The sequence below is a fragment of the Carassius gibelio genome, chromosome A16, assembly GCF_023724105.1.
Source record: "Carassius gibelio isolate Cgi1373 ecotype wild population from Czech Republic chromosome A16, carGib1.2-hapl.c, whole genome shotgun sequence".
Lineage (NCBI taxonomy): Eukaryota > Metazoa > Chordata > Actinopteri > Cypriniformes > Cyprinidae > Carassius > Carassius gibelio.
The window spans coordinates 24319576-24344885 of record NC_068386.1 but is presented as its reverse complement, the minus strand read 5'-3'; the positions used below and the strand labels follow the sequence as shown (position 1 = coordinate 24344885).

The following is a 25310-nucleotide window of genomic DNA, read 5'->3' as shown; positions in this document are numbered from 1 at the left end:
TTTTCCCGGAAAAACACGAGTGCCTGGAGGCGTGACGTGTGGGCGGAGCTAAAGAATCACGAGCGCCAGTAGGCTTTTGTGTTGAGCACGTCTGGAAGCTGTGACACTGTGAGGACAAAACCAACCAAAACAAACCACGGCTAACAGTCAGATTCAGCGTATATTTATGATCCAGAATCAGATCCAGAGGCTGAAATTGAACAAGAGCAGCATCAGCAATCAGTCTCTATGTGGTATGTACTGAAACTGTATATATTTGCTTAACGGTTTTGGAAAATGACTAAGTTCCACTTTCTTTGTCGTCTTTTTTATTTTCTTTTAAGCTGTAGATGTGGAAAGTGCAGTTTGATGACAACATCGCATGTTGTTTACTTGATGTGCTTACACGCCGATAGCTAAGTTAATAACACAGAGATATTTGAAGCAGTTTTACTCACCGCCTGCGGTTCCAACACACGATCGTGACCCTTTTTCATTGGGACTGCATTATCCTTAAGAAATAAACGATATGCAAATACGGCGTCAAACTGGGCCTTGTTTGTAAAACAAGCATCTTCGAAATGCAGGGAACAAACACAAACACTTGCACAACTCCGTTGATGCTCTGTAAAAATAAACTCCATCCACTGGTCCCTTTTTTTTTGGTAATCTGTGCAGGGTTGTCTTGCCCTGGCAACCAAAAACACACTTCTTTTGTGACATTTGGCGACGCTCTCGCTCTGATCAGTGAAGTCTGTTGTGCTCTCAGTGCTCTGCTATACGGGAGCGCGCGCTCTTCCGGCAGAAGTGCCCTCAGGACCCATATAAGGAAATTCCGCTCCATCTAACGTCACACAGAGCCATACTCGAAAAAAACTTTCCGAAACTTGTGACAAACCGGAAGGAGTATTTTTGGAACAGAAATACTCCTTCAAACGCACAACTTAATTTTTGAAACTTTGTCCATGTTTAGCATGGGAATCCAACTCTTTAACAGTGTAAAAAAACTCAGTATGCATGAAATAGCATTTCACCCCACCTTTAAGTAGCTGAAAATAGACTGCATCATAGACCAACTCAAACCTGATCCAAAGTCTGGCGCAATGTTTTTTCTTTATTTAAAGAGCGTACACGCTGCTAATTAAACACAGGGACGCACAGCAGCACACAAACGTGCCAAACATTAAAGGATTGCAAAGCATAATCATTTTTTGTAGGCTATATATATTTATATATATAAATGCCTACATGTCATAATGGATAGTCATCACATGTATCAGAATTAGGCTATTTTCTATCTATTATCTATTTGCTCACACACGAGCAGCTCCGTTTCATCTCGGAGATGCGTTCTGTCTTTGCGTTTGCCCAATTATGCCGTGTAAATAGCAAATCCGTCATGACACGAGCTCAACTGGCTCTTAAAGGGAATGGAAGATGAGACTCTGATTGGTTTATTGCACATTACGGCCAAAAAACACCCATTACTCATTAAGAGAATAGGGACCACCCATTTACACCATGCGCCTGGGCGAACCATCCGTTTTTCTGTGGTTAAAATAGCAAAAGTGGATTTGGGGACGCCTTGAGTGCACCTGCGCTGTGGGCTTTACACTTCACGTTTAGATTGTTAAAATAGGGCCCAAAGATTTTACAAGCTTTTACAATCTCCTAAACCGCTCCTAAAACAAAAGTGCTCATGATTGTGTGTACATGTACCTATAGTGTTTTAATTTCCCCCCTTCTTTTTTTCTAGTAGTATAGATTGGTCACATCTGCCATTTATATGTTATCAGCAATACCATGAAAATAATTATTGTCATATTGGATTTAGTAAGATTTTTATAGCGGTGCAACCTTTTAATCACATTGCACTGAAATATTTTGTTCAGTCAGATGCTTTCTTGAACGATAATGTCTCCTAATATATATATTTATAATCGAAATATAAGTATGTCTTAAACTGAGAATATGATTACCATTATAAACCACACAGATGAGGATTTATTTTTACTGCAGCAACTGGTTTTATGACAGAAAGGTTATTGTGTCATATTAAATCTAATATGAATGCACTGTATTAGACTATATTTATTCACATTTTTATTTTATTTAGTAACTGTGGCTGTTATGAGCTGTCAAGTGAAGCCAAACCTTATGGTGTTAACTAATTAAAAAACGAATGGATCTTTACAAATGATTCGGTTAAACTATGAATACTGTGCAAACACCGTATATTTATACAGACAAGTACAGAGCAGAATCATGGCCTTTAAGTGTCTGATCCTTTATGAATTATGGACTAAGCTCTTACATGTTCTGCTCTGTTTTATGGCCTCGGCTGCCTTCAGAAATGTAAAGAAAGTACTGAAATGATCTGTTAATGAGGCATAGGTCTGTCCAGCCACTGATTAAATACTGGGTGTGTTACATCAGAAGGATTGTAGTTGTGTGATTTTGGACTTGAATCTGTGTTTCTGGATGCTCTCAATTATTTATTTTAACTTAATAAGTCTGCGTAATAGAGAATAGCACCCAAAACATATTAAAACACTATTCTATAAGATTCTATACATTAATATTAGTTATTATCATGAAGTATCAATAAATTTTGTTTACTATTATTTATAAATAAATATTGTTAGTAGTCATGAACTTGAAACCTCCACAAACACAAATCTCTTTGGTCACACTTTAAGGTCCAATACTCGCTATTAACAAACCAATTAACTATGACCTTTGCTTCAATAAACTCCTAATTACTGCTTAATAATGATTATTATGGTAGTTGTTAAGTTGAGGTATTATTTTATTAGGGATGTAGGATATGGTCCTGCAGAATAAATGCTTTATTAGTACTAATAAACAGCCGATATGTTAATAATAGGCATGCTAATAAGCAACTAGTTAATAGTGAGAACTGGTCCCTAAACTAGAGTTAACATTTAGTTTTTGTTGTTGCTTAATTCCAGATCTTTTAAAACATGCTAAGATCTCATGACTGGTTTAGGTTGAGTCTAGTCAAGTTAAAGTAAAGCAGTGTGAAATCGGTCACATTTGTACAGTGTTTGATTCAGACGGGGACGGTTTAGTCCTGCTTGTGCCTGTGTTGACGAGGAGACCGGATCATCTCTCATCTGTGAGACCTCGAGAAGATCACCTTATTTCTTTAAATGATGGCCTACATTCAGCAAAGAGGCTGCGGAGAGAGAAAGAAACGATAAAGAGAGAGATGGTGCTTATCTTCCTCGTCCTTGAGGAAAAGAGGAAGTCATTTCCTGAGCTCTGATATTGTCTCTGGCTTAGCTGTTAGAAATTTAATTGAAATCTGAGGATAAAAACAGAGACTGATCTCACAGCTAGATGTAGGTGCTGATTATATGTTTGAATGTTTGTTGTGGGACACTAACACACAACGCTCACAAAATGTTCTTTCAACCTCGCCTCGATGGAAAAATGTGCATGTAACATTTCATCAAAATGTTATTGCAAAGCCTTTAGTATGGACTTAAACAGTATAAACAAGAGCTAATGATTGGATGGTGCAAAACTATGTTGGTGTATTACACGTAAAAATAGCAAGCCTGATTTGTTCCCTTAATGCAGTTTCAAGGGTACAGGTAATTTGTTTAATTAGTACCCCAGGAGGACCTCTTTAAAATCCAGTCTCCGGGCCTATCTGAACTCTGCCACACCTTCAGAAAGTGTTCGGTGTACAGCGTGACATTGGACCAATGAGATTGTAGAGTGGGCGGGGCTTTCCAGCACAACACTGCAGAAATGAAAACCCACATAATGAAGCTCAGTGTATTTAACAAAAACAACTAAAACACTGATGAAACATTACGAGGTCAAATGATTTGAAAAATGAAAATGTACCCTCTAGATTTTCTTTTTCAGTGAATGGGTGCCGTCAGAATCTGAGTCTAAACAGCTGCTAAAAACATCACAATAATCCCCAAGTAATCCACAGCACTTCAGTCCATCAGTTAATGTCTGGAGAAGACAAAAGTTGGGTGTTTGTAAGAAACTCTCATTCTGACGGCACCCATTCACTGCAAGTGATGTAATGACACATTTCTCCAAATCTGATGAAGAAACAAACTCCTCTACATCTTGGCTGGCCTGAGGGTGAGCACATTTCAGATAATGTTTTATTTTCGGGTAAACTAGACTGACTGGCCGCAGCTTTACTGTAGTTTTCGGACATAGTGTCTCTGTCGTCTGCTGGATGCTTTCCCTTGTCAGTGTGCATCTAATGGCTTCCTGCCATGACGAAACACAACTGTAAAACTGGTTTAATTTGCCAGTTGATTTCAAGGATGAGCCTGCTCCACCTCGGCCCTGTTGCTAGACGAGCTCAAGGCGCTAGGATCACAGGATAAGAGACAGGACTGTGTGATTATAAGACGGGCTGGACTCAGACTGGAGTAGAGGGACGGGCTGGATCTGCTCACACTGCGTGCAGGTCGGGGTTCGACGGTTAATTAGCTTCCTTTGATGCGGATGATTAGCCGAATGAAGTCTGCCGAGACTCGTTAGAGTAACTGTGACTGTATTGTAAACTGACAGATGGCCCGGGATGTGTTTGGGATTCACCAGCAGAGAAACCACACTGTGAAAAATTCATTCAAAACTCGTTTCATTTGATATTTCCACTTTCACTTTCACAGGTTTTGGTAGCTCTAATTGTTTATTTAAATAGGTATTTAGGAATTGCCTAGCTTTAGTTTTCATCCCTTATCGAGTCAGAATCAGATGGCTGATTCTCGTCTAGTTTATATACAGTGGGTAGAGAAATATATTATTATTATTATTATTAATTGTTTTGTATGTTTTTGTGGAAACTTGTGGTGCATTTTATTTTTCAGGATTCTTTGATGAATTGAAAGTTCAAAAGAACAGCATATATTTGAAAAGTGAAACTAAAACCATAAAGAAACATTTTGAAATAACTGAAATAAAATTAAATACTATATATTCAACTACTTGCTAAGGCAGCCCTTTTAATTTAGTTGTACTTGATTTACTAAAATAAAACTGGAACTAAAATTTAATTAAAAATAGACTTTAATAACAATTATAATATTATTATAAAACAGAAAAAATAACAAAAACAACTAAATGAAAAAATAATAATTCTAAATTATAATAAAATTATTAAATAATTATACAATTTAAATTTATTAAATAATAAAATACAAATAAAAGCTAGAAAATTAAATCAATGATATAAAATAACACTTTTTATAATGTGCATGAATGGTATTGGTTTCAGTCTGTATTGTTATAAATCACATTTCATTAAACAAATGAATACATGTTTAAGGGTTTAACATTTATAGAGTTGGTCTTTTTTCCCACTGTTTTTTAAGGAAACATGCTAGATCAATGTGTTTGTATTTACATTGAGGTCTCGTGCGTTTTTAAATGCAAAAACATGTTCTGTGTGAATGTCCCCTGATGGGATTGAAAAAAGATCGAATGGCTTGCTTTACTCTGTATATTAAGTTGGAACATGAGGAAATGTTTTAGCTTTAGTTTGCACGTCACCTTTAAACATGTCACACATTACGACCAAGTTCAGTCTTCTGTTAGTTATGAGTCGTGGTGGCACAAATGTTTCTTGACACTCTTCCTCCTGTCGATGTCAGGTGTAACGGGCCGGCGGAGAGAGAAACAGACACCATGGACACCTTCGTGGACTCCTCCTGGTACTATTTCAGATACACTGACCCCCAGAACCCGCTGAGGTAAGGAAACGCAGCTCTGTCCTGGGGTTTGAGGAGACTGTGTCAGTCTGTGCTGCTTCAGAGACGCTGAGAGAGTGGAAGAGCATCTGTCTGGGGTTTTACAATCTCACTCCTGTGTGTCCGTGCTGTATATGTATGCTCTAATGTGATTTTCTAAAAGCTGATCTGAACCCTTAGAACTGACTGGAACTAATTCAAGCTAAGACCCTTATTATGGTTCATTTATTATCAATCAAAATCAAACATGAGTAATTTGCATTGTATGGTGAAATTTAATCATCATAATCATCTTATTTAATAGGATTATGATACAAATCTCAAGTGCTTGATTGCATGTATTGTTGTGAAATGTAAAACACAACACAAAGAAGTAAAAATGTTTCCATACCAATCTGCTAAATGCAGCTGTATTGTGAACATTAATATCATGATTTCTATCAATTTGCTTTCAAACGATGTTGATTGTGGAAAGCTATATACATATAAATTCGACACAAAAGTCAAGCTTAAACATGCTTCCTAAAATTGTAGAATTAATCATAATTAAATATGCATAACCCATAAGTATTTAAATGTTTAAAAGTACGTAATAATGTCGCTTTCTATCATTTCTAATCAGGCACTGAATCGAGCACCTATAAAAGGTTCTTTCAGTCAGTCCGATCACTTTGTGCTTCGAGGATGATCAGATTGTGTGAGACATCATGAACCCGCTGTAGCTTTCCCTCAGTTCCTGAAGACGCTCGGGGAATCTCAGTACTACACTAGACACGTTTCAGTGTTGATGTCTGTGCACGAGCGTCTCCTGGTGGTGGCTCTGGTCTAACACCGTTACAGTGTGAGGTGTTTGTGTCCCGTCAGGCCCTTCGAGCGCTCCAGAGCCGATCACTGGATGCCTGTGGATGTGTACATCGGAGGGAAGGAGCACGCCGTCATGCACCTGTACTACGCCCGCTTCCTCAGCCACTTCTGCAGAGAGCAGGGCATGGTTTCACACCGGTGCGACACACACACACACACACACATCTCTGAGTGTCATGAGAAGAGAGCATGACTTACAGGAATCTACGTTTTTATGTAACTGAATTAAAGAAGTTAATGCCAGTGAACGAGCCACTCATTTTATGCATTGTGACTTTGGTAACACTTTACAATAAGGTTAGTTAGTTAGTTAGGTAATGCATTAATTATCCTGAATTAATAATGAGCAGTGCATTTGATGCCACTTTTATTAACCATAGTAAATGTCAGTTAATTGCATTAAAGGGATAGTTTACCCAAAAATGACACTTCTGTCATCATTTACTCACGGTCTACTTGTTACAAACCTATAGAAGTTCATTTCTTCTGTTGAGTTATATATATGAAAAAGGTATTCTGAAGAATGTTGGTAGCCAAACAGTTGACGGTAGCCATTGACTTCCATAGTATGAAAAAAAAATATGGAAGTTAATGGCTACCGTCAACTGTTTGGTAAATTATGGCATAATTTTAATTTTTGTGTGATCCATCCCTTTGCATAATATTAATTAACTGATATAACTTTCTGATTTCAAGGCTGTTTTCTATTTTCATAAATGAAATAAATATTAAATTAATAAATGAAGCATTATAGAAACATGTTTACTGATGTAGACAATTAACATTATAAATGGAACCTTTTTGTAGATTGTTAACCACAACAAGTAGGCTATAATATTATGAGATAATATTATTATTATTATTATTATTAAAGTAAATTGATTTTTTTTGCAGAGGAGAAATTTTCCTTTTTTTATAAATTGTGCACTGAGGAATTGTGTAAAGTATTAATTACTGGAAAAGTAATAGTAATTCAGTGATTACTCATTAATTGGTGAGTTAATAATCTGGTAGGTTAGTTAATGCATGTATAAAGTGAAACACAAGTTGGTAGTTTACAGTGACCACCAGCTTTCAAACTCAAAAACACCAACAACACACAAGCAGTCCAGTTTCAGTTTTCAGAAAAGATTCACTAGCTGTGTGTTCTGACTTCTAACATGTCAAATGAACTGTTTCTATCAGACTTCTATGGTGTTTTCTATGGAAGCTTGTTTCCACCATGGTATAGAATAATAGAAATTCTGAAAAATTGCAAAAAAACAACTTTTTAAATATAAATCTCACAAGTTTTCTTCCTCATAAATCAAAAGAACGGAACAACATGAGAATGTGAACTACTGACCTTGTTTACTTGGTGATTTCCTTCACGCTGGATTGGATGAACACCAGTAATGTACATCGGTGTGTTGTTTCAGGGAGCCCTTCAGAAAGCTGCTGGTGCAGGGTCTGATCAAGGGACAGACGTTCAGGGTGCCAGAGACCGGCCAGTACCTCAAGAAAGAGGACATCGACTTCTCAGGTGTGTGTGTGTGTGTGTGTGTGTAAGAAGATAGAAAGTACAGTATGTTGCCAACAGTGCTGGTTTTTTTTGATGATAATCTGGTTTCATCTGTCTTAGTCCTGACTCTCACTGTTCAGAGGTCAGAAATTATGAATATGTAGTATCATAGTTTTGGATATACTATTGGAATTAAAGGGGCAGTCACCTAAAAAATTTAAATTATGTGATTAATTTCTCACCTTCATGTCGTTTCAAACCCTTAAGACCTTCGTTTATCTTCAGAAAACCAATTAAGATATTTTTAATGAAATCCGAGAGCTTTCAGCCCCTGCATAGACAGCAATGCAACTGAAACCGATTTAATTAATATGAGTAATTAATAACAAAATGTTCATTTTTGGGTGAACTATCCTTTTAAAGCCCCATCATCAGCTACAATAATCAGTCGTCTCATTGGTAAAGACACTGGTATCTCTTTTTTTTCTTCTATTATGTGCATTAGCTGAACCAGTAGCTTTGTTTGCTAGTGGACTGATAAAAATATGTGCCCTCTGACTCCTGAAAACTGCATTAGGCCAGCCAATCTGACTCGAGTGTCCAATTGTGAGACAGCTTGTGCCATTTTTGTGTGTAAAATGCATCGGTGCCATGAACAGCCCTCTTCACATTTCTCACTCACTTCCTGTTTTGCTTTCTGTGGATACTGGATCTGAAAAGGTCTTTCTTTGTTGCCAGGCGACAAGGTAAACAGACTCGCAGGAGCATCCAGAATCGAGTGTAATTTCAGTGATCTCAGCGATGGTTTTATAATGTGTCTGTGTGTAAACACTGTGGATGAGAGATGCTTGTTACAGTAAACACAGCCGTGTCTCTTCCTGAGAGGACATTTACACATGCAAGATTACACCGAACCCTGTTTACACCTGCGGTTAATATCTTGAGTGATCTGAACACTGGAGGTCAGCACGGGATCTTTCAGAGCTGCTCAGTAAATACACCACCGTTCAAAAGTTTTTGTATTTTTGAAAGAAATATCTTCTGCTCAGACTAGGGGATGCTTATATCGGTTATTTTTCCTAACCGATAACCGACGCTCATTAACCGATTATTAACCGTTAACCGACAAGATTATTTAAAATTAGAATTTAATTAAATTAGAAAAGTTAAGTGTCTGTGACCTGTTAAAAATAGCAGAAAAACTTATCGGCTCATGCCGATAATATATATATATATATATATATATATATAAAAAGTCAAATATCGGCCGATATATCGGTTGACCACCAGTCTCAGATCACATGAAAGATGTTAATAGCAGATGTAAACAGGCCAAAATCACCTGTGACAGGTCCGGAGCCCACTCAGAGGGACACCGGCGGCCGACTGCAGGTCACATGGGAGAAGATGAGTAAGTCCAAACACAACGGGCTGGACCCGCAGGAGGTGCTGCAGCAGTACGGCCTCGACACCATGCGCCTCTTCCTCCTGTACGCCGCTCCACCCGAGCAGGACATCTTATGGGACGTCAAGAGTGAGTAGAGCCGCCAGTGGGAGAAAACCGCTCCACCTCAGACACGTGATGCTGATCTTCTAGTGATGCATCTGTTCTGGATGTTAACTGTACGGTCTGTAATCATGTGTTAGAGACGCTTTAGCCGCTGTGTTGTGTCTCGCTGTTTTCACCCCCACATATTTAGGACACTGTGTCAAATAAGATACAGCTCAGCTCTAAACTATTTAGACAGTTTTAAAGAAGTCCCATAAATCTGGTGATGAGATACACATGACATATTTACATATGGACATAAGTGCATTCAGTGTTTGTGGTGTTTGATATTCAATTCTTTTGGGAAGTTCAGATGCCCTAAACAAGTGGTTTTCAAACAACCTTTAAGCCCTTTTTTTTCCAAGACTATGTTTAATTTGTTTTACATTTTAAAATATTTAAAAAAAAAAATATTTTGACTTCACATAACTAAAATATTTAAAAAATATATATTTTGACTTCACATAACTTTTTAAGTTGTCGTGATTATGGGATACATTTTTTTATTTTTTATTATTACTATTTTTGACTCACACAAATAGGAATTTTTCAGTACCGGTTTGTATTATTGTTGTGCATATACACTTTCACATATATGTTCATAAAATAATTACCCTACAATCCAGATGCTGACTTAAAAAAAAGTCTTGTGCATCTTTTTCTTCATCTAAACATTAGCAAACGTGAATGAGAGTTAAATCTCCTCCAAATACACTCCATCTACATGTTTTTAGCACTACAGCACATCCTGTGTGAACACTGACACCTCCTCGGTTTTAACGTGATGCTGTGTGTGCAGCTGATGCCCTCCCAGGGGTATTGCGATGGCAGGCCCGTCTGTGGGGTTTGGTCACCAGACTGAGAGCTTCACGCGAGGGTCCAGAGACGCCCAACCCCTCCGTCCTCAACAAGAGAGAACGATCAGAGGCCAAGAAGATCTGGGAGAACAAGAACTATGCCGTCACACAGGTGAAGCCACACCAGATGACTGTGATGATGATGATGATGATGATGATGCCTATATGTTTGAAGTACTAAGATACTTACTAAACATGTGATCACTACGAAATATATGAGCGCTGTACCAAAACATGTAGATGCCCCACATATAAACTCAGTGTTTGCATGACTAATGGTTGGAATTAAATGGTAGGATAATAAAAACTATAATATAAAGAATGAAATAAGCTTAATCACGATACATAAAGGTACTTTTGAATGACCATCAATGGAGAAAGATGCATTTTACTCCAGAACGATGAAGATAGATCATCTAGAAGAAGAGGCTAAAACAGGACAAACCCTGACCCCTGAGGTGACCCCCTTTAACTAGGATTCAGGAAACAAACAGTGATGTGTTTCACTCTTAGACCAGTGGGGGTCACTGCATCACCAATCCGTATATGTTCTATTCTGATCGAATTCCTTTGTTTTTGGATATTTTTGACTTTAATTAGTGTTTAATGTACACATATGTCATGCAGTCTCTCAGTTAATATTAAAAAGTACACCTCTTCTTTCCAATCAAAGCAGAAATTGGTTAAATATATGTAATTTTTTTTCAGAACCCTTTGATGAATAGAAAGTTCAAAAGAACAGCATTTATTTGAAATAGAAATCTTTTGTAGCATTACAAATGTCGTTTAATGCTTCCTTGATTAATCCAAGTATTGTTTTTATTGAACTTGTTACCTTTGGAAATAAACTGATAGCTGATAGTCTGCTGGATGAAGTTAAGCCATGCTGTTCTGTTGCCAGGTCACAGGTCACTTCACAGAGGACTTCCTGTTTAATGCGGCCATCTCTCGGCTCATGGGCCTGACCAACACACTCTCAGTAAGGCATCAGTGATCAGTCTGACGTTCTGGATGATCTGCTTGGATATTCAAATGAGCTTTCCCATGATGTTTTCTGCTCTGGTCTCGCAGCAAGCCTCGTCTCGAGTGGTACTGCACAGCGTGGAGTTTGAGGAGGCTTTGGCATCGCTCTGTGTGATGGCGGCACCCATGTGTCCACACTTAGCTTCTGAACTCTGGGCAGGTATGACACACACATGTCCACCTCAGTATTTCACAGTATTTCACATCCTCACGTTCCTTAATGAAGGTAATGGTGGATGAACACTGTCAAGCTAGGAAAAAACGTTATAAACAGCATAGGCCTACAAACATCTAGCAATGCAGTACAAATATGTTGTGTGCCTGGATATTGTCCTTATCACAGTGGGGAAAAAATAAAATCTGTCATTTTAAATCATAAATATAGGAGCAGGACATTATTTGAAAGTTGTAAAGGGTTTACTTTTATTCATGTGTACGATCACCTGCTGCAGCGCCCATGAGCTCCTCCAGAGGGCACTCCCTCCTTGTTCACTGTCTTTCTCAAATGGACTTCAATCCCCATAATCCTTTGCACACACTCATCATCACTTATTGTTTGCACCTGTGTCTTGTTAACTGGGTTATTAAAAAAAAATAATAAGCAAGTCCAGCCCAGGTGACTGAATGATGACCAAATTCATGAACCACAGTATTTATATAATATTTAATATTCTAAAACATATTAAATCATGAATATCAGTGTTGGGGAACATTACTTTTACTGTTACTCCGTTAAAAGTATGTAATTCCATTACTTGGTTACTGTTTTATGGAAGGTAATGCATTACGGTACTTTTGCATTACATTTCGCCTATTTGTTTTTTAATAACAAAAAACGCAAAAGTTATATTTTTGACAACTGTAAAGTCTCTCAGCAGGGACAGGATTTTAAAAAAGTAACTTGGATGTTTTGTTGCAAATTTAAAAGTAGTGTGTTATTTTATTAGTTATTTGAAAAAAGTGATATGATTACATAACTCCTATCTTTGATAGATATATCGATTTTTATGTATTTAGTTTATTTATTTTTGCTGAAGATTAAAAATATTTCGCTAAATGTCATAAAAATAATTTCTGGAAATACCCCATGCATTTTTTGTGTAATAACATATTTTGCGTGATCACATATTTATGGGTTATTTTTAAATTCAGCATTCATTTTGCCACATCAAAACGAATTAAATTTTATGAGTTTATTAAAGATGTTCCCAGTTCAGTGGTGTAGATGATACTTCTGGTAACAATACAACATTGGTAGTATAAAAACAAAAAACAAAAGAGTGACTCAGGTTGAAAGTGAATTATTGTGAGTTGGGTGAAAAGTCGTGGAAATACTTGAGGTGAGATAAAAAAGGAAACTCTTGGCCCCTGTTGTCCATTCCATCACATCCCGCTATTGTCACACACACACACACACACACACACACACACTGTAAGGAAAAACAAACATGTCCACATGTTCTGATAACAGTGACTGATGCTGACCAGAGGATTTGTAACTATGTGACCAAACGTTGCTTGTTAAGAGTGTGTTTCTCTCTGTGTGCTCATAGATTTACAGAACCTTTAGGTCTCACAGAAAATCTAGTAGTAAATAATGTCAGAACTCATTTTTGGGGGAACTATTCCTTCCTCTCCCTCTTCCTCCTGTTCTTGCACACACACGCTAAGGACAAGCGGAAGTGTACATCCTTCCCGAAGGCCATGTTGAGCTCAGATGCAGGCTTCTACATGTACAGCATTGAGCATCGCTTGTAAAGCATAGCGCAAGGTTGTGGGTTCGATTCCCCGGGAGCACATGATAGGTAAAAATTGATAGCCTGAATGCACTGTAAGTCGCTTTGGATAAAAACATCTGCTAAATGCATAAATAAAATTTTGCTGAATGCATAAATTTACTTAATATCAGCAAGTGCACAAAAATAAAAGCCTGATGTATCAAATATGATCCTCAACAAAAAAACCTAACTTGATTTTGATAAATTGATACTTTGTCATTTAGATAATTTTTTGTGACACGTATTTCAGTGATGTCTTTGAACTACCTTCATTGAGGATCTTTTCTTAATGTGATTCATTTGATAAATTTGAACAAAGTCTACTGGTGTTCAGACTGTTTCCTGACCGTTTCCTGAAACCCTTGTCAGGTTTGTCTCAGGTGAGGAGTCCTCTAGGAAGTGTGCTGTCTGGGAAGGGAAGTGTCCTTCAGCAGCCGTGGCCCAGTGTGGACCCCGAGTACCTACAAACACCCGACACACTCCAGCTGTCCGTACGGGTATGTCTCTCTCTCTCACACACACACACACACACACACTAATTTTTGTTTGTTTCCTGAATCCTCTGGCGGAAATGAAATCCAGCGGATTGGGAAAAAAAATTAAAGGGATAGTTCCCTCAAAAAACTGAAAATTAGCTGCTAATTTATTCATCCCCAGGCCATCCAAGATCTAGGTGACTTTCTTTTGTCCTTTGGTAAATCAGTAAAGAAGATTTTTAGATGAAACTGTGGTCCTTGGTGAATCGATAGATGCAATTGAGTCAAAAAAAGCTCATACAGGCTGTGGCTTCTGACGCTGTATTGATGACTTATGAAGTGAAACGATCGGTCTGTGCAAGAAACTGAACATTATTTACAACATTATCACCTGGAATCCAGAGCCTCAGACAACGGGGACATCTTTTCCACAAACTGGTTCTTTCTGGTTCAGTTCGTTTCAACTGCCTCTTTTGGTAGCCCTTAGAGATTTCTGATGATCAAACATTTTTATTTTCGAAGAAAATTGGTGTCTGTGTATTTGTGATATTTCCGTGTCTTCAGGATATTTGTATGCAGAATATTCAGCACAGGATGTCCTCTGGGAAAAGGGCAAAGTGAAAGTGTTTACCTCCTTCTTAAAAGGCTGTATTTGAGAGCAGGCTCTCTGTAATTTGTGCGTGCGTGTGTGTGAAGGGATTGGCCTCTGAATTTGGCGCAGCGAGTGAGCGATTATTACAGACTTGAACTATCTGGGGCCTGAAATCTTCTTTCCATTACTGTCTTTTAAGGACTTGGTCAAGTGTGTGTCTCTACTTGCCCTCATGCATCTGTCATTGTTAAAAAAAACAAAAAACCTTGGTATAAATTGGTATATTTATATAGTTTTGTCAAAAATCAAAAAGGCGGCAGTCTCAGAATCCACTGGTAAAACAGTCAAACAAGATGGCAGATGGGAAATGTTACTTATAAGTATTTTATATACAGCCAGCAAAGCATAGATAGTTTTTATGAATATGTCTGGTACTACTTGAGCTTGTATTAAGTACATTAAAGTATTGTGTTGTTAGCTATTGAAGCCCATTTCCACTATGGACAAAATTAGCAATTCTTACAATTCAAAGTTTATACAGTATCTCACAATTTTGAGTTAATGCCTTGCAATTCTGCATTTGTTTCTTGCAGTTGAGACTTTATTAGAACTAGAAGTTTGCTTCTCACCATTGCTTTTCATCCATCTCAACGAATCAGATGAAAGCTGAGAGTTCAAAGATAAACAAACGAAGTATGAGATAAACTAGATGGACAAACATGAGGATTGCAAGATGTAAACTCAAAAATGAGGAGATATTAACTTTGTGAGGGAGAAGGTCAGAATAGTGGGATCTTCTGTTGCCAGATGTTTATTACCAAAACTCACCTGAACACACACACACACCACACACCACACATTATTTGGTAACAAGGCAGAAAGACTACTGTAGCTACCATATCAGTCACAAAGAAGGATAAAATCATGAATTTCATATACAAATAAGGAAAATGAGCATGATATTTTAATGCATACTCTGTTCAATAAGTACTTCCTTTGCTCCACCCGCTCTTTGCCAGGCCTCCGGCTGGCACCAGTCTGCCAGTATTTTAGGGATTGCTCTGCTTTGTGCGGGTGGCTGAACTACTTTGGGAGTCATAATAACAGGGATGATCTTCTCCCATGATGCAGTCCAGCTGTCTGGGTGCGTTTCATTTCACCACAGGCACACTGAGAAGCAGATGCACCAGAAGACCAGCTTCAGTTTCACACCAACACACACACAACGCTAACAGCAGATGCTAAAGCTGAAATCACTGCTGATCGAGAGGAAAAGCGTTCATCAGTATACTGTCCTCCAGCATGATTGTAGAAGCACTTCTGTGCGTGAAGATGCTTACACACTAGAGAAAGCTCGGACGCAAAAAAGCTTATACATTTGTATATATTATAAAGCTACTGTACAAATGTTTGGGGTCTGCATGATTTTTTTAAAATGTTTTTAAGTCTCTAATGCTCACCAACATTTGAAATACATTGTGATTAATGTGAAATATTATTACAAGGTAAAAAAAAAAACATAATTTATTCCTGTTATGTGATCTTTCAGAAATCCTCCCAATGTTTTGGATTATATTGTTATTATTAATATTGAAAACTGTTATAAGGCATTATAAATGTCACTCTTTATCAATTTCATGCATCTTTGCTTTATAAAAGTGGTATTTCTTTGATTATTGGGGGTAAAAATCAAAAGTTTTGTCTTAGTCAAGATTTATTAATTGTTTTTAATATATTGTAAATGGTGTTAAACAAACATCTGGAGAGCAGAATACAGACACTGAGCTCGTAGCGCACAGGTAAAATAGTTTGGGTTTTTCGTCATTTTATAGTATATAAAATACATTTATCACAAGCATTTTCCATCTGTCCATGCTCAACGGTTCCCATCTGATTAAAATTTCCTGCAAAGGATTCTGGGATTGTCTTCGCCATGAAGAAGTCTGAGAGCTGGGCAAGTCAGAAAACAACTCCCCACTAGTGGAGTTTTGCCTAATGGACAATCAAATGGGAAAAACAAAACCCTTGACTTTATTTGGAGAACAAACTATTTTTGCGCCACTAACTAGTTCTCTTCTTATTGTCATCATTTGCATCAATCAGACTTCTACCTGTTTAGTTTTTTTGCATGAAATAATGTCTGAAATGTAAACGGCTTGTTGTTCAGTTGGCATCATTCTTCTCTCGGTTTCATCCTCAGATCAATAATAAGGCGTGTGGGAGTGTGTCTGTACCTCGTGAAGTGGCTCAGGACGCACAGAAGGTTCAGGAGCTGGTGCTGAACAGCCCTCTGGGAGTCCGTCTGCTCTCGGAGCGGGTCATCAAGAAGGCCATCCTCTCGCCCAGAACGGCCCTCATCAACTTTCTGGTGGACGAATGACGCGATGTGCCTTCCTGGACGTCCAGAATGGACCGCAGATATCCAAAGAGCCACATCACTGAAGGATTTATTTTTTATTTTAAGTGAACAAATAAGGACATGGTGAACTGACTTTTCAGTTTTACAAGATGTTCTTGATGAGTTGAAAATGAAAGCTGCTTTGCTCTTTGTTGCTAAATAAAGAGGATTTTAGACGATTTTCAGGTTAATAGGATGCTTGTTTGGCCCTCGTCGTGACGGACTCCAGGCCGGTCTGGCAGTGTTGGTGTTTGGTAAAGAGCTATTTCTGAATTGCCAGGTTTAGCCTGACATGACAACACCAGGAACAGACCTGCACGTGGAGATCATGCTGTGCTTCAGACAACTGGGGGATTCCTGCTGGGTCTTACACTCACTTTGGGGTCTCACTGTCCTGTACGGAGTCTTAGGTCTTGATCTTCCTGGATGTGGTGTTCGATCACATACAAATTTATAAGAAAGGCAGAAGATCAAACACTGTGAAGCTAATTATTTCAGTGGGGGGAGGGGAGGGGGTATCACAAGTATACTATGCAACAAAAAAGAAAAAGGTGTAGGACTTACTTTAAAACAATTTTCACTCAGAAATTGCTAGTACGCGTCACAAATAATGATAAATAATGCATTGAATTAAATGTTACATTTTTAAGAATACGAAAAGTTACACTCTTGTCATGCAACCAAAATTTAAGAACCGTTAATGCAACTCTAATGTGCTTGAATGTATTGACCAATTAGAATTACTTTCAAAAAATCTTGCTCTAACCATACCCCCAAGACACATATACACATTTCTATCCATCAAAGAGTCTGAAATACTAAAATCTTCAATAGTGTTGGCGAAGCCTGTTGCAATAATAATAAAAAAAACATAAGTGTCTAAGTGAATAAGTGTAAATGCAAATCAGAAATAAAATGGTATCATAAATTTATTCTCAATGTTTTTTAAGCTGCTGCATATACTGAACATGCATATTAAAGTCAAGTGCGATTTTTTTTTTCCACAAATTGAGACTTTTGCAACAAAAGTAGGCCATGGACTTGATTCAGTGAGGTGGTTGTTGTTTGGATGAAGGCAGATCTGAAGTTGCTTCTTTGAACTTTCTTTGTTCTGTGGAATATAAAAAATATATATTTTGAGAAAAATCTTTGTTCTTTTTTCTGTACAATGGAGGTCAATGGTAATAACAACAACAAAAAATGTTAAACTAGATAAGGTATTGTATGTACAAGGTAAATGTATTTCTTTGTAAATATAAGAAAGATTGTTGGAGTAAGTTTCACAAGAAAATCCCATTTTAGTATTTCTACTTAAGGAAAAATGTCACACTTATAAGAATAAGATAGCTTTAGGAATACCCATCATTCCCTTTGGAAATGAGAACGGAGAGACTTGAGTCATCACATTTCAACACCGGCGTGATTTGGCCCAATTTTCTCAGTCTCGGCGACCCAACCCAATGACACACACACACACACACACACACACACTGAAACTGCTCGAGTTAGCTCCTCACTAACTGGGTTTAGACTGTGTTGAGTGTCTAACCTTCTCCAAATGCATCGGAGAATTTTTTCTCTTTGTGCTTGAGTGAACAATAAGTTGGGAATGGGCATAAAGAAAGTCTTTCATGTCAAATGTAGTGTTATGCCTTAGGGTATTGACGTCCCGGGACACTCGGTGACAGTACCTCTGCTGTTTACTCAGTAACCACACATAATTCAGTCTGAAATCCATCCCCTCTGCTGTCCCTTATAGAAGTGACTCACTAATTAAACACTAGAGTAATTCACCAGAAATCCTACATTCCTCAAATGTGCTGACTTTAAAAGGAGGAAGGGAATTGTTGTGTGTCTCCTAGATGTCTTGTGTCTTTGATATTTTTAGAGTGTTAATTTCCTGTGTATTGTGTCTTTTTGTACTGCATTCGTATGTTCAAGTTTTTGTCGTTTCTGTGTTTGCTGAAGCAAGCAGCACTATTACTGTTGCGAATACTAGAGGTTAAAGGGAGAGCTCACCCAAAAATTACAATTCTGTAGTTTACTCACCTTCATGGCATTCCAAACCTGTAAGGGTTTCTTTGTTCGGTGGAAATATGAACAAGATATCTTGAGAAATGTGTCTGTTTTGTTGACCATACAATGGAAGTCAAGGTTAACCAAGACGTTTGGTTACCAAGAATCAGAGCAAAACTTTATTCTCTAGTATTAATCTTTGGCACACCTCTTTGTACAGTTTCTTCAAATCATGTGACTTGTTAAAGGGAGGTGTGTTATCATTTTCTAAAGAAACGGATTGTTGATTATACTTGACAAGTGATAAAGGCTAACTAAAATCCCCCAGACTATACTATAGACAATCTGGGATTTTTAAAAGCTGCTTTTCACTCAGATATATGCTGATAACAGCTCTGGGACTGTTAAAGACAACTGTAAGTCAATACTGGACTACAATAATGCATAACCATTGTCAACAGCTCTTCAGTGGCTCCAAGAAGTATTTATACATGGCTGAATGTTGTTTCAGATACAACATATCTGTGGAAGTTTATTTCTAGCAAGATAATACTTTTCAGGCAAAACTTCTCATAAAAAGAGCTGGGTTAAAAAATTACTAAACATAATTCTCAAAGTGAAGAGAAACGTGAAACACTGGAGAATGTTCATTGAGGCCTTTTGGGAAATATCGTCAGTGAATAACTTGAATTTTGGTCTGTTCATCTATTGAATTACTTTTTCATTTTTAAAGCTTGGCAAGGTTGGGAATTATAGCCTATAAGGGTCAATAAATGATGTGATTTATTGTGAAAAGTGTAAATTCATTTTATTTATGCATTCATTTTTAATCTTTATCCATTCTTTCATAGCCTGAATGAATGAATAAATGATGAATCAGGCTCATTATTTTATTATAACACTGGTTTTGCACGTCCCTGTGTTTTGCACAGCAGACAAAGTCGACTCCTCAAGTAACCACCTCAATGTAAACGTTAGATGTCAAATTGAGTATAATAGGCTATAAAACGAAGTGCTGGATTATTTCCACATGTCTCGTGGTGAGCAAATTCTCTTCAGACTACTTTAATCATGTGAAATTACAACACAGCCACACAGTCTTTACACGTCTCTCTCAAGTACAAGCTCTCTAAACCGCTTAAAACGTTCTCTGACCGCGAAAAGACTGATGTTGATTATTTAGACTGGGGATCCGTGAGGAGAAACTGCACGCGCACACTTTCCTCTCTCTTAGCGCGCGGCGCTCGTGAACTGCTCGGCGGGTCGCGCGCTCTTGCCAGGGTCTCGCGCTTCTTCATTCACGGAGCGGAGGCGGGAGTCGCTCGGTTTCTGACTGTCGGTGAGCAGAAGACAGGAGTCCACTGACGAGCAGATTAAACTCTCTCTCGTCCACTGTGGAGCAGACTTCGGTACATTTGAGAGTTTCACTCGAGTTTTATTGGAGTTTCATTCAGGTATACTGAGAGCTACTGTACCTCCGAAAGTTTTGAGAGTAAGTTAGCAAAGTCCCGCTCGCCTCCGTTTCTTATCAGTTAGCCGTGAGGTCGTTATATAGTAGCTTTCCCCCTCCTTTTTCGCTGTTTTCAGTTTTTGTAGTTTTACAGTTTTTTCTATTTTCGTCGAAATAGCTTTACCTTCACGCTTAGTTATTTTAATATGGTGTGATGTTTGTCGTGTGAAAACTTCATCTCTTCACTTGCTTTTGCAGTTCTGAGTGATTGTATAAGTGGCTTTTTTCCACAGGTGAAAGAGTTTGAGCAGCTGTTCTCCATCAGTTTACCGCTGGAGATCCTCCTCTGACAGAAGACGTTTAAAAACTCACTTTCTGAGCCTTTCACTGCGCGTTATAGTTGCAGACATGGATAAATACGATGATCTGGGACTCGAGGCGAGTAAATTCATCGAGGACTTGAACATGTATGAAGCCTCGAAGGACGGCTTATTTCGCGTGAAGAGAGATGCGGGAAACAACCCGGATTTTGAAGAAACCAGGAAAGTTTTTGCCTCGAAAATGACCAAAATACACATGCAGAAGCAGCAAGAGGAGATGGCAAGAAACAGGATGAATGGAAGTCACTCGAAAGTGTCAGATAACACATTTTACACCAAAGACAGACCACCCATCAATAGTTGTAAACAGGGTGGTGAAGCAGCAGCCAAACCACCCATCATCTCTGGACCAGTGGCTGGGACTCCTTACATATCTTATGAAGGACAAAAGCATAATTTTGCCAGCTTACCTGATGGATCCAGCAACAGGGTCTATGACATTAAGGAGACTGGGAATGTTGTTAACCCAATACCAGTGCCAGCCCGATCGGCACCCTCTACCAGCCCCCCTGGCACATGGGCATCAAGAAGTGTTTACCCATCTCCGACGCCATCATCTCCTTTCTCCAACAGTTCCTCCTCTTCCAGCTCACCTGGAGCGGGTCAGAATTATTCTCCAGTGTCTCAGGGATACCCTCAAACAGGGAAGTCTCCCTCTCAGTCGCCCACAGGAACGTGCAGGGATGCATATCACCAGCCTCAACAGGCTAGCCCTGTTCAGCACTGCCAACGAGACTCTGACCATTGGTCTGCCAGTGGACCGACGTATCTAAACGGGGGAGCTCATAATATTGGCACCCCCTCCTCTACCCAGGTGACACAACCTCCATTGTCTCATGGAGGGAAGCAAGGTGAGCCATCCCAACCCAAGAGCCCTGCACCCGGTAACCTGACAGTGCCCGCTGCTACCCCAGTTGAGTCGCCCCATGATGAGTCTTCCAGCCCTTCTCGGGCGCTCAAGCTGCCATGCCAGACCCTCCATGTACAGACGGATCAGGGGCCATCTGCGGCTGAAATTAAATTAGAAGCTCTAACTGAACGCCTGGAAAAGGAGATGGACGCCCAGCCAAAGGCTGAGTACTTTGGTGAGCACAACGTGATCACTGCCAGTGTTTTTCTATTTATCTCTTTCACATCTGCAGTAATGTTTAGCAGCTTGCTGACTGAAAAACCCTCTGCTTGTTTCCACTTGACCTTCACTCCATATACATGTGTGTGTGTGTGTGTGTGTGTGTGTGTGTGTGGAGGGCAGGGAGAGCTTGCCACAATGAGCTGTATATCCATCTGTGTGTGAAAGAGCAATGTAGATTCCTGTTGGCGGTGCATTTCCAAGCTTTTTCCTTTCCAGAAGCTATTCCTGGGCCTGCTTTCTTTCCCATCTGTTGTTAATTTATTTTATTTCATTACGTTTCAATTACCAAAGGCAGGCTTCACAGTTACCCCTTTTCTTTTTTTTTTGAGTTAGGCTCTGTGTTCAAGTTTATTTCTCACACTAAGGAAAGTTTCCTCCTTGTCGCACATTGCCCGCTGTGTATGAAACTACCCTAAACCAACATCGCCACCCCTATTTTCACTCGCTCTCTGGGCAGTGGGTCTGCAACACAGCTAATCTATATTTATTCTCTTTTGTCTCCGAATAAGACCTAACAACTGTCTCTGGCGGACTGTTACAAAACCAAACATACATTTATTTTATCTTCTTCCACGCTCATCGTTGAATTTAGTTTCAATGTACATTGGTTACAAGTTTAATAACCTAAGAATAAAAGGATTTATGGTTAAAGTACAGGTATAAATTATGGAGCTCAAGGAAGATGGCATATTGAAAGAGGGGAGGTTCACCCATAAATTAATATTCTGTCATTTATTCAACATCATCTCTTTACAGTATGAGTTTCTTCTGTGGAATATTAAAGAAAATAGTTTGAGATATTTTGGAAGTCAATGGCATCAAAAGTTGGTGGGTTTCCAACATTCTTCAAAATATTTTCTGTGTTTCGCAGAAGAAAGATAGTCCTAGAGGCTTGGAATGATGTAAAAGTGAGTAGATGATGACAGAATTTGGATTTTTGGATGAACAATCCCTTTACCATTATGCAAAAAGTGAATTTCACACAATGTTCTTATACAGTAGCTTTAAGCTGGTTAATTTTCACAGCATGTTTATAGTTTTTTTCCTATAATTTTTTATAAGGTCCATAAAAAACTGTAACACCGTGTGCCTACATAAACTACTAATATTATGGGTGGTCTCTGTGTGTGGGTCACCACATTACTAAAGGTCACATAAGAAGGAGCAAATGATCATTTGGAACCAATTAAATGATCCCTTGTTCCTAAACTAGTTCAGTATGCCAGCTTTAAAGTCTATCAGAAACAGCTGAGAAGTGCTGACATCTGATGTGCTTTTCACAGTTTCCTCTGTGTTCTTCAAAGTGCAGTCTCTGATGATGCACTGAGCAAAGTTTGACTGTTTTCCTAGTCTTTATGTTTATGCCTGTACAGTAGAAGCAAAGGGAATCCGTTTACTCCTAACTGAATGGATTATTGGTTTTACTGCCACACAGGTGAAGTGCGTTAAGATTTCAGTGCAGAATAGTTCTCACATTTAAAGTGTGTGATGGGCTAGCAGTCCCTAGCTGCACTTGCTTTTTCCATTAAGCTCTGGTGAATCATTTTAGTCGTTGCTAAAGGAATTTCCTGCTGGAAAAGCACAGAGCCATCATAGAGCATGTGAAGTATCTTTAGTACGGTATATATTACTGTGAGATTGCAGTATAGACACAAACATCAGCGTTCTTGTGACCGAGTCATATAGACACACAAATAGTTTCCTTTAAGCATGTCTCTGGACAGTCGTTGTTTACGTGGACTGTATAACGTATTCACTATGGAAGAGTTGGTTATGATTGAACTAAATGATCCCGCAGAGCTAGAATAAAACACATGGAGTGAGTGCAGTGCAGCTCACATCCTCATGACCTTTGCCCTTTACTTTGGCTTGACAGCCACTATCTCTCTCTGATTCATGCTAGAAAATAGATTGAGTGACAAATGCTTTCTTTGGCCAGGAATGGACTGAACAAATCAAGGATTTTTTTTTTTAACTGAGGAGTGGATGAATAAAGTTCATTGCTTTTATCGTCAACCCCGCACAATATAATTTTTTAAGAGCTCTCAAAGCCTCGGAAAGCATTAAATATCATTCAGGCATAAGTATCTTTTGGACGGTAGTTTAAATTTTTTTTATTTCTGAAGTCAATGGGAGTTATGGCCAATGGCCCCTTTTCAAAAACTGATGACGTGTTTCTACACGTATCTTTTATTTTTATGTTTTTTTTTTAAATAAATGTAATCTACATACAGACTATAATTTGTGTTATATATTACCTGGACATAAAATTTCAGAAAACTAGTTAACTATTGTATGCATTCAAAAGAAAAGCCCAATCGAAGGCACTGAAGGGTGTTTTGTGTCCTGTTGATGCGTTCTGGATGCTGAGTTGGCAGTGAATGGGTTAATAAGCCATGCTGGTGTTTATAGCCTCCGTCTGACAGCTGCTACACCGCCGGGTTGTTGAGGAATGTCTGCGTTTTAGTTGCTAAACGAGGACAAAGAGACAATAATAAATTACAAGACACTTTAGAGAAGTCTAATGGCGGTTACGACTCTGTTGACAGCCGAATGGTTGGCGTCCCCCCCCGTCTGGAGTGGGTTGTGCTGGGAGAGACAGTGGGATGTGAGTTGGGATGAAGAAGGGAGTCCCGCCTTGTGCACACAGACATACCAACAGCAGACATTCATGCTTTGTGCCCTGCGCTCTTGATGAAGGATTCCTTAATCTTCCTGTCGACTATGGCTTTATCTTAATTGTGATCTAGGATTCTTGGCTTCCTGTCCCTCAGCTCTCGAGTTCATGTCCTCTCTTGAATGGCTGCACGCTGACTCCAGAATTAACTGTTTGGCCTCCATCTCAATGGTGGCTGAACTGAGAACGTGTACCTGCTGTCATTTCTTAAGCCCTATTTTGACTTTTTATTTATTCCTTTGACAGAGATCAAAGTCTTGTGGTAATTTAATTGGCGTATGAATCCACATCTCTGAGTTTAGAAGAAGGGATCGTCCCTTCCCGGTTGTGCTTTGCGGTAATGTGCAGGCATGTTAAATATGGTCACTTACTGTTGAAATACTGGAAACTGTTTACAAAAATATTTCAGCACTGCTTCACTACAGTGAATGGTAACTGTAAAGATGAAAAGAAAAAATAAACACAGTCATCTTTTGTTCCTTTGAAATGGGCCATTATATTTACATACATTTAATTTATATAAATTAGGACTTGCTAAACTAATAATTTTACTAGTCAAACAAGTGACCTAATGTTCACCTTATGTAAATATAAGTTTGCATTAAATTATTTACATTTAATTTTCACATTTTAAAAATGGCATCCATCATTCTGAGAGAGACCATTGCAAATCAGTGAAACCGTCAGGATTATAATTCTTTTAATTTAATAAATTACCCGATAATTTAACTGTATTTTATATAATTGTTTTATTAAAGATATTAGTTTTTCTTAATGTGATTTTGTTCGGTGTAGTTGTAACTATGTATTATGTGTCTGTTTCTAATCAAGTATGGGACAACTGTTTTAACTATCTGCCAAAGCATATTTTTACTTGTTTGGCATTTG

At 38.5% G+C, this 25310-nt stretch overlaps 2 protein-coding genes across 5 annotated transcripts in view; both read left to right on the top strand.

Annotated features, from left to right (window-relative positions):
• Positions 1 to 17699, top strand: part of lars2 (leucyl-tRNA synthetase 2, mitochondrial) — a 54998-nt gene extending 37299 nt beyond the window's left edge. Inside the window, exons 13-21 of the mRNA XM_052618954.1 lie at positions 5634 to 5732; positions 6594 to 6731; positions 8012 to 8115; positions 9446 to 9628; positions 10443 to 10612; positions 11402 to 11479; positions 11572 to 11683; positions 13671 to 13798; positions 16570 to 17699. Of these exons, the coding sequence (XP_052474914.1) occupies positions 5634 to 5732; positions 6594 to 6731; positions 8012 to 8115; positions 9446 to 9628; positions 10443 to 10612; positions 11402 to 11479; positions 11572 to 11683; positions 13671 to 13798; positions 16570 to 16749 (1192 nt within the window). The 3' untranslated portion in view covers positions 16750 to 17699. The remainder of the gene's footprint in view (positions 1 to 5633; positions 5733 to 6593; positions 6732 to 8011; positions 8116 to 9445; positions 9629 to 10442; positions 10613 to 11401; positions 11480 to 11571; positions 11684 to 13670; positions 13799 to 16569) is intronic.
• A 1477-nt stretch (positions 17700 to 19176) lies between these two features.
• Positions 19177 to 25310, top strand: part of LOC128030885 (LIM domain-containing protein 1-like) — a 34050-nt gene continuing 27916 nt past the window's right edge. The window contains exons 1-2 of one of the 4 annotated variants that reach the window (XM_052618959.1): positions 19177 to 19199; positions 20527 to 21698. In XM_052618959.1, coding sequence (XP_052474919.1) covers positions 20642 to 21698 — 1057 coding nt within the window. In that variant the 5' untranslated portion in view covers positions 19177 to 19199; positions 20527 to 20641. Of the gene's footprint in view, positions 19200 to 19953; positions 20276 to 20526; positions 21699 to 25310 lie in introns of those variants that run through there. The other 3 variants (XM_052618957.1, XM_052618955.1, XM_052618958.1) reach the window with 3 other exon arrangements.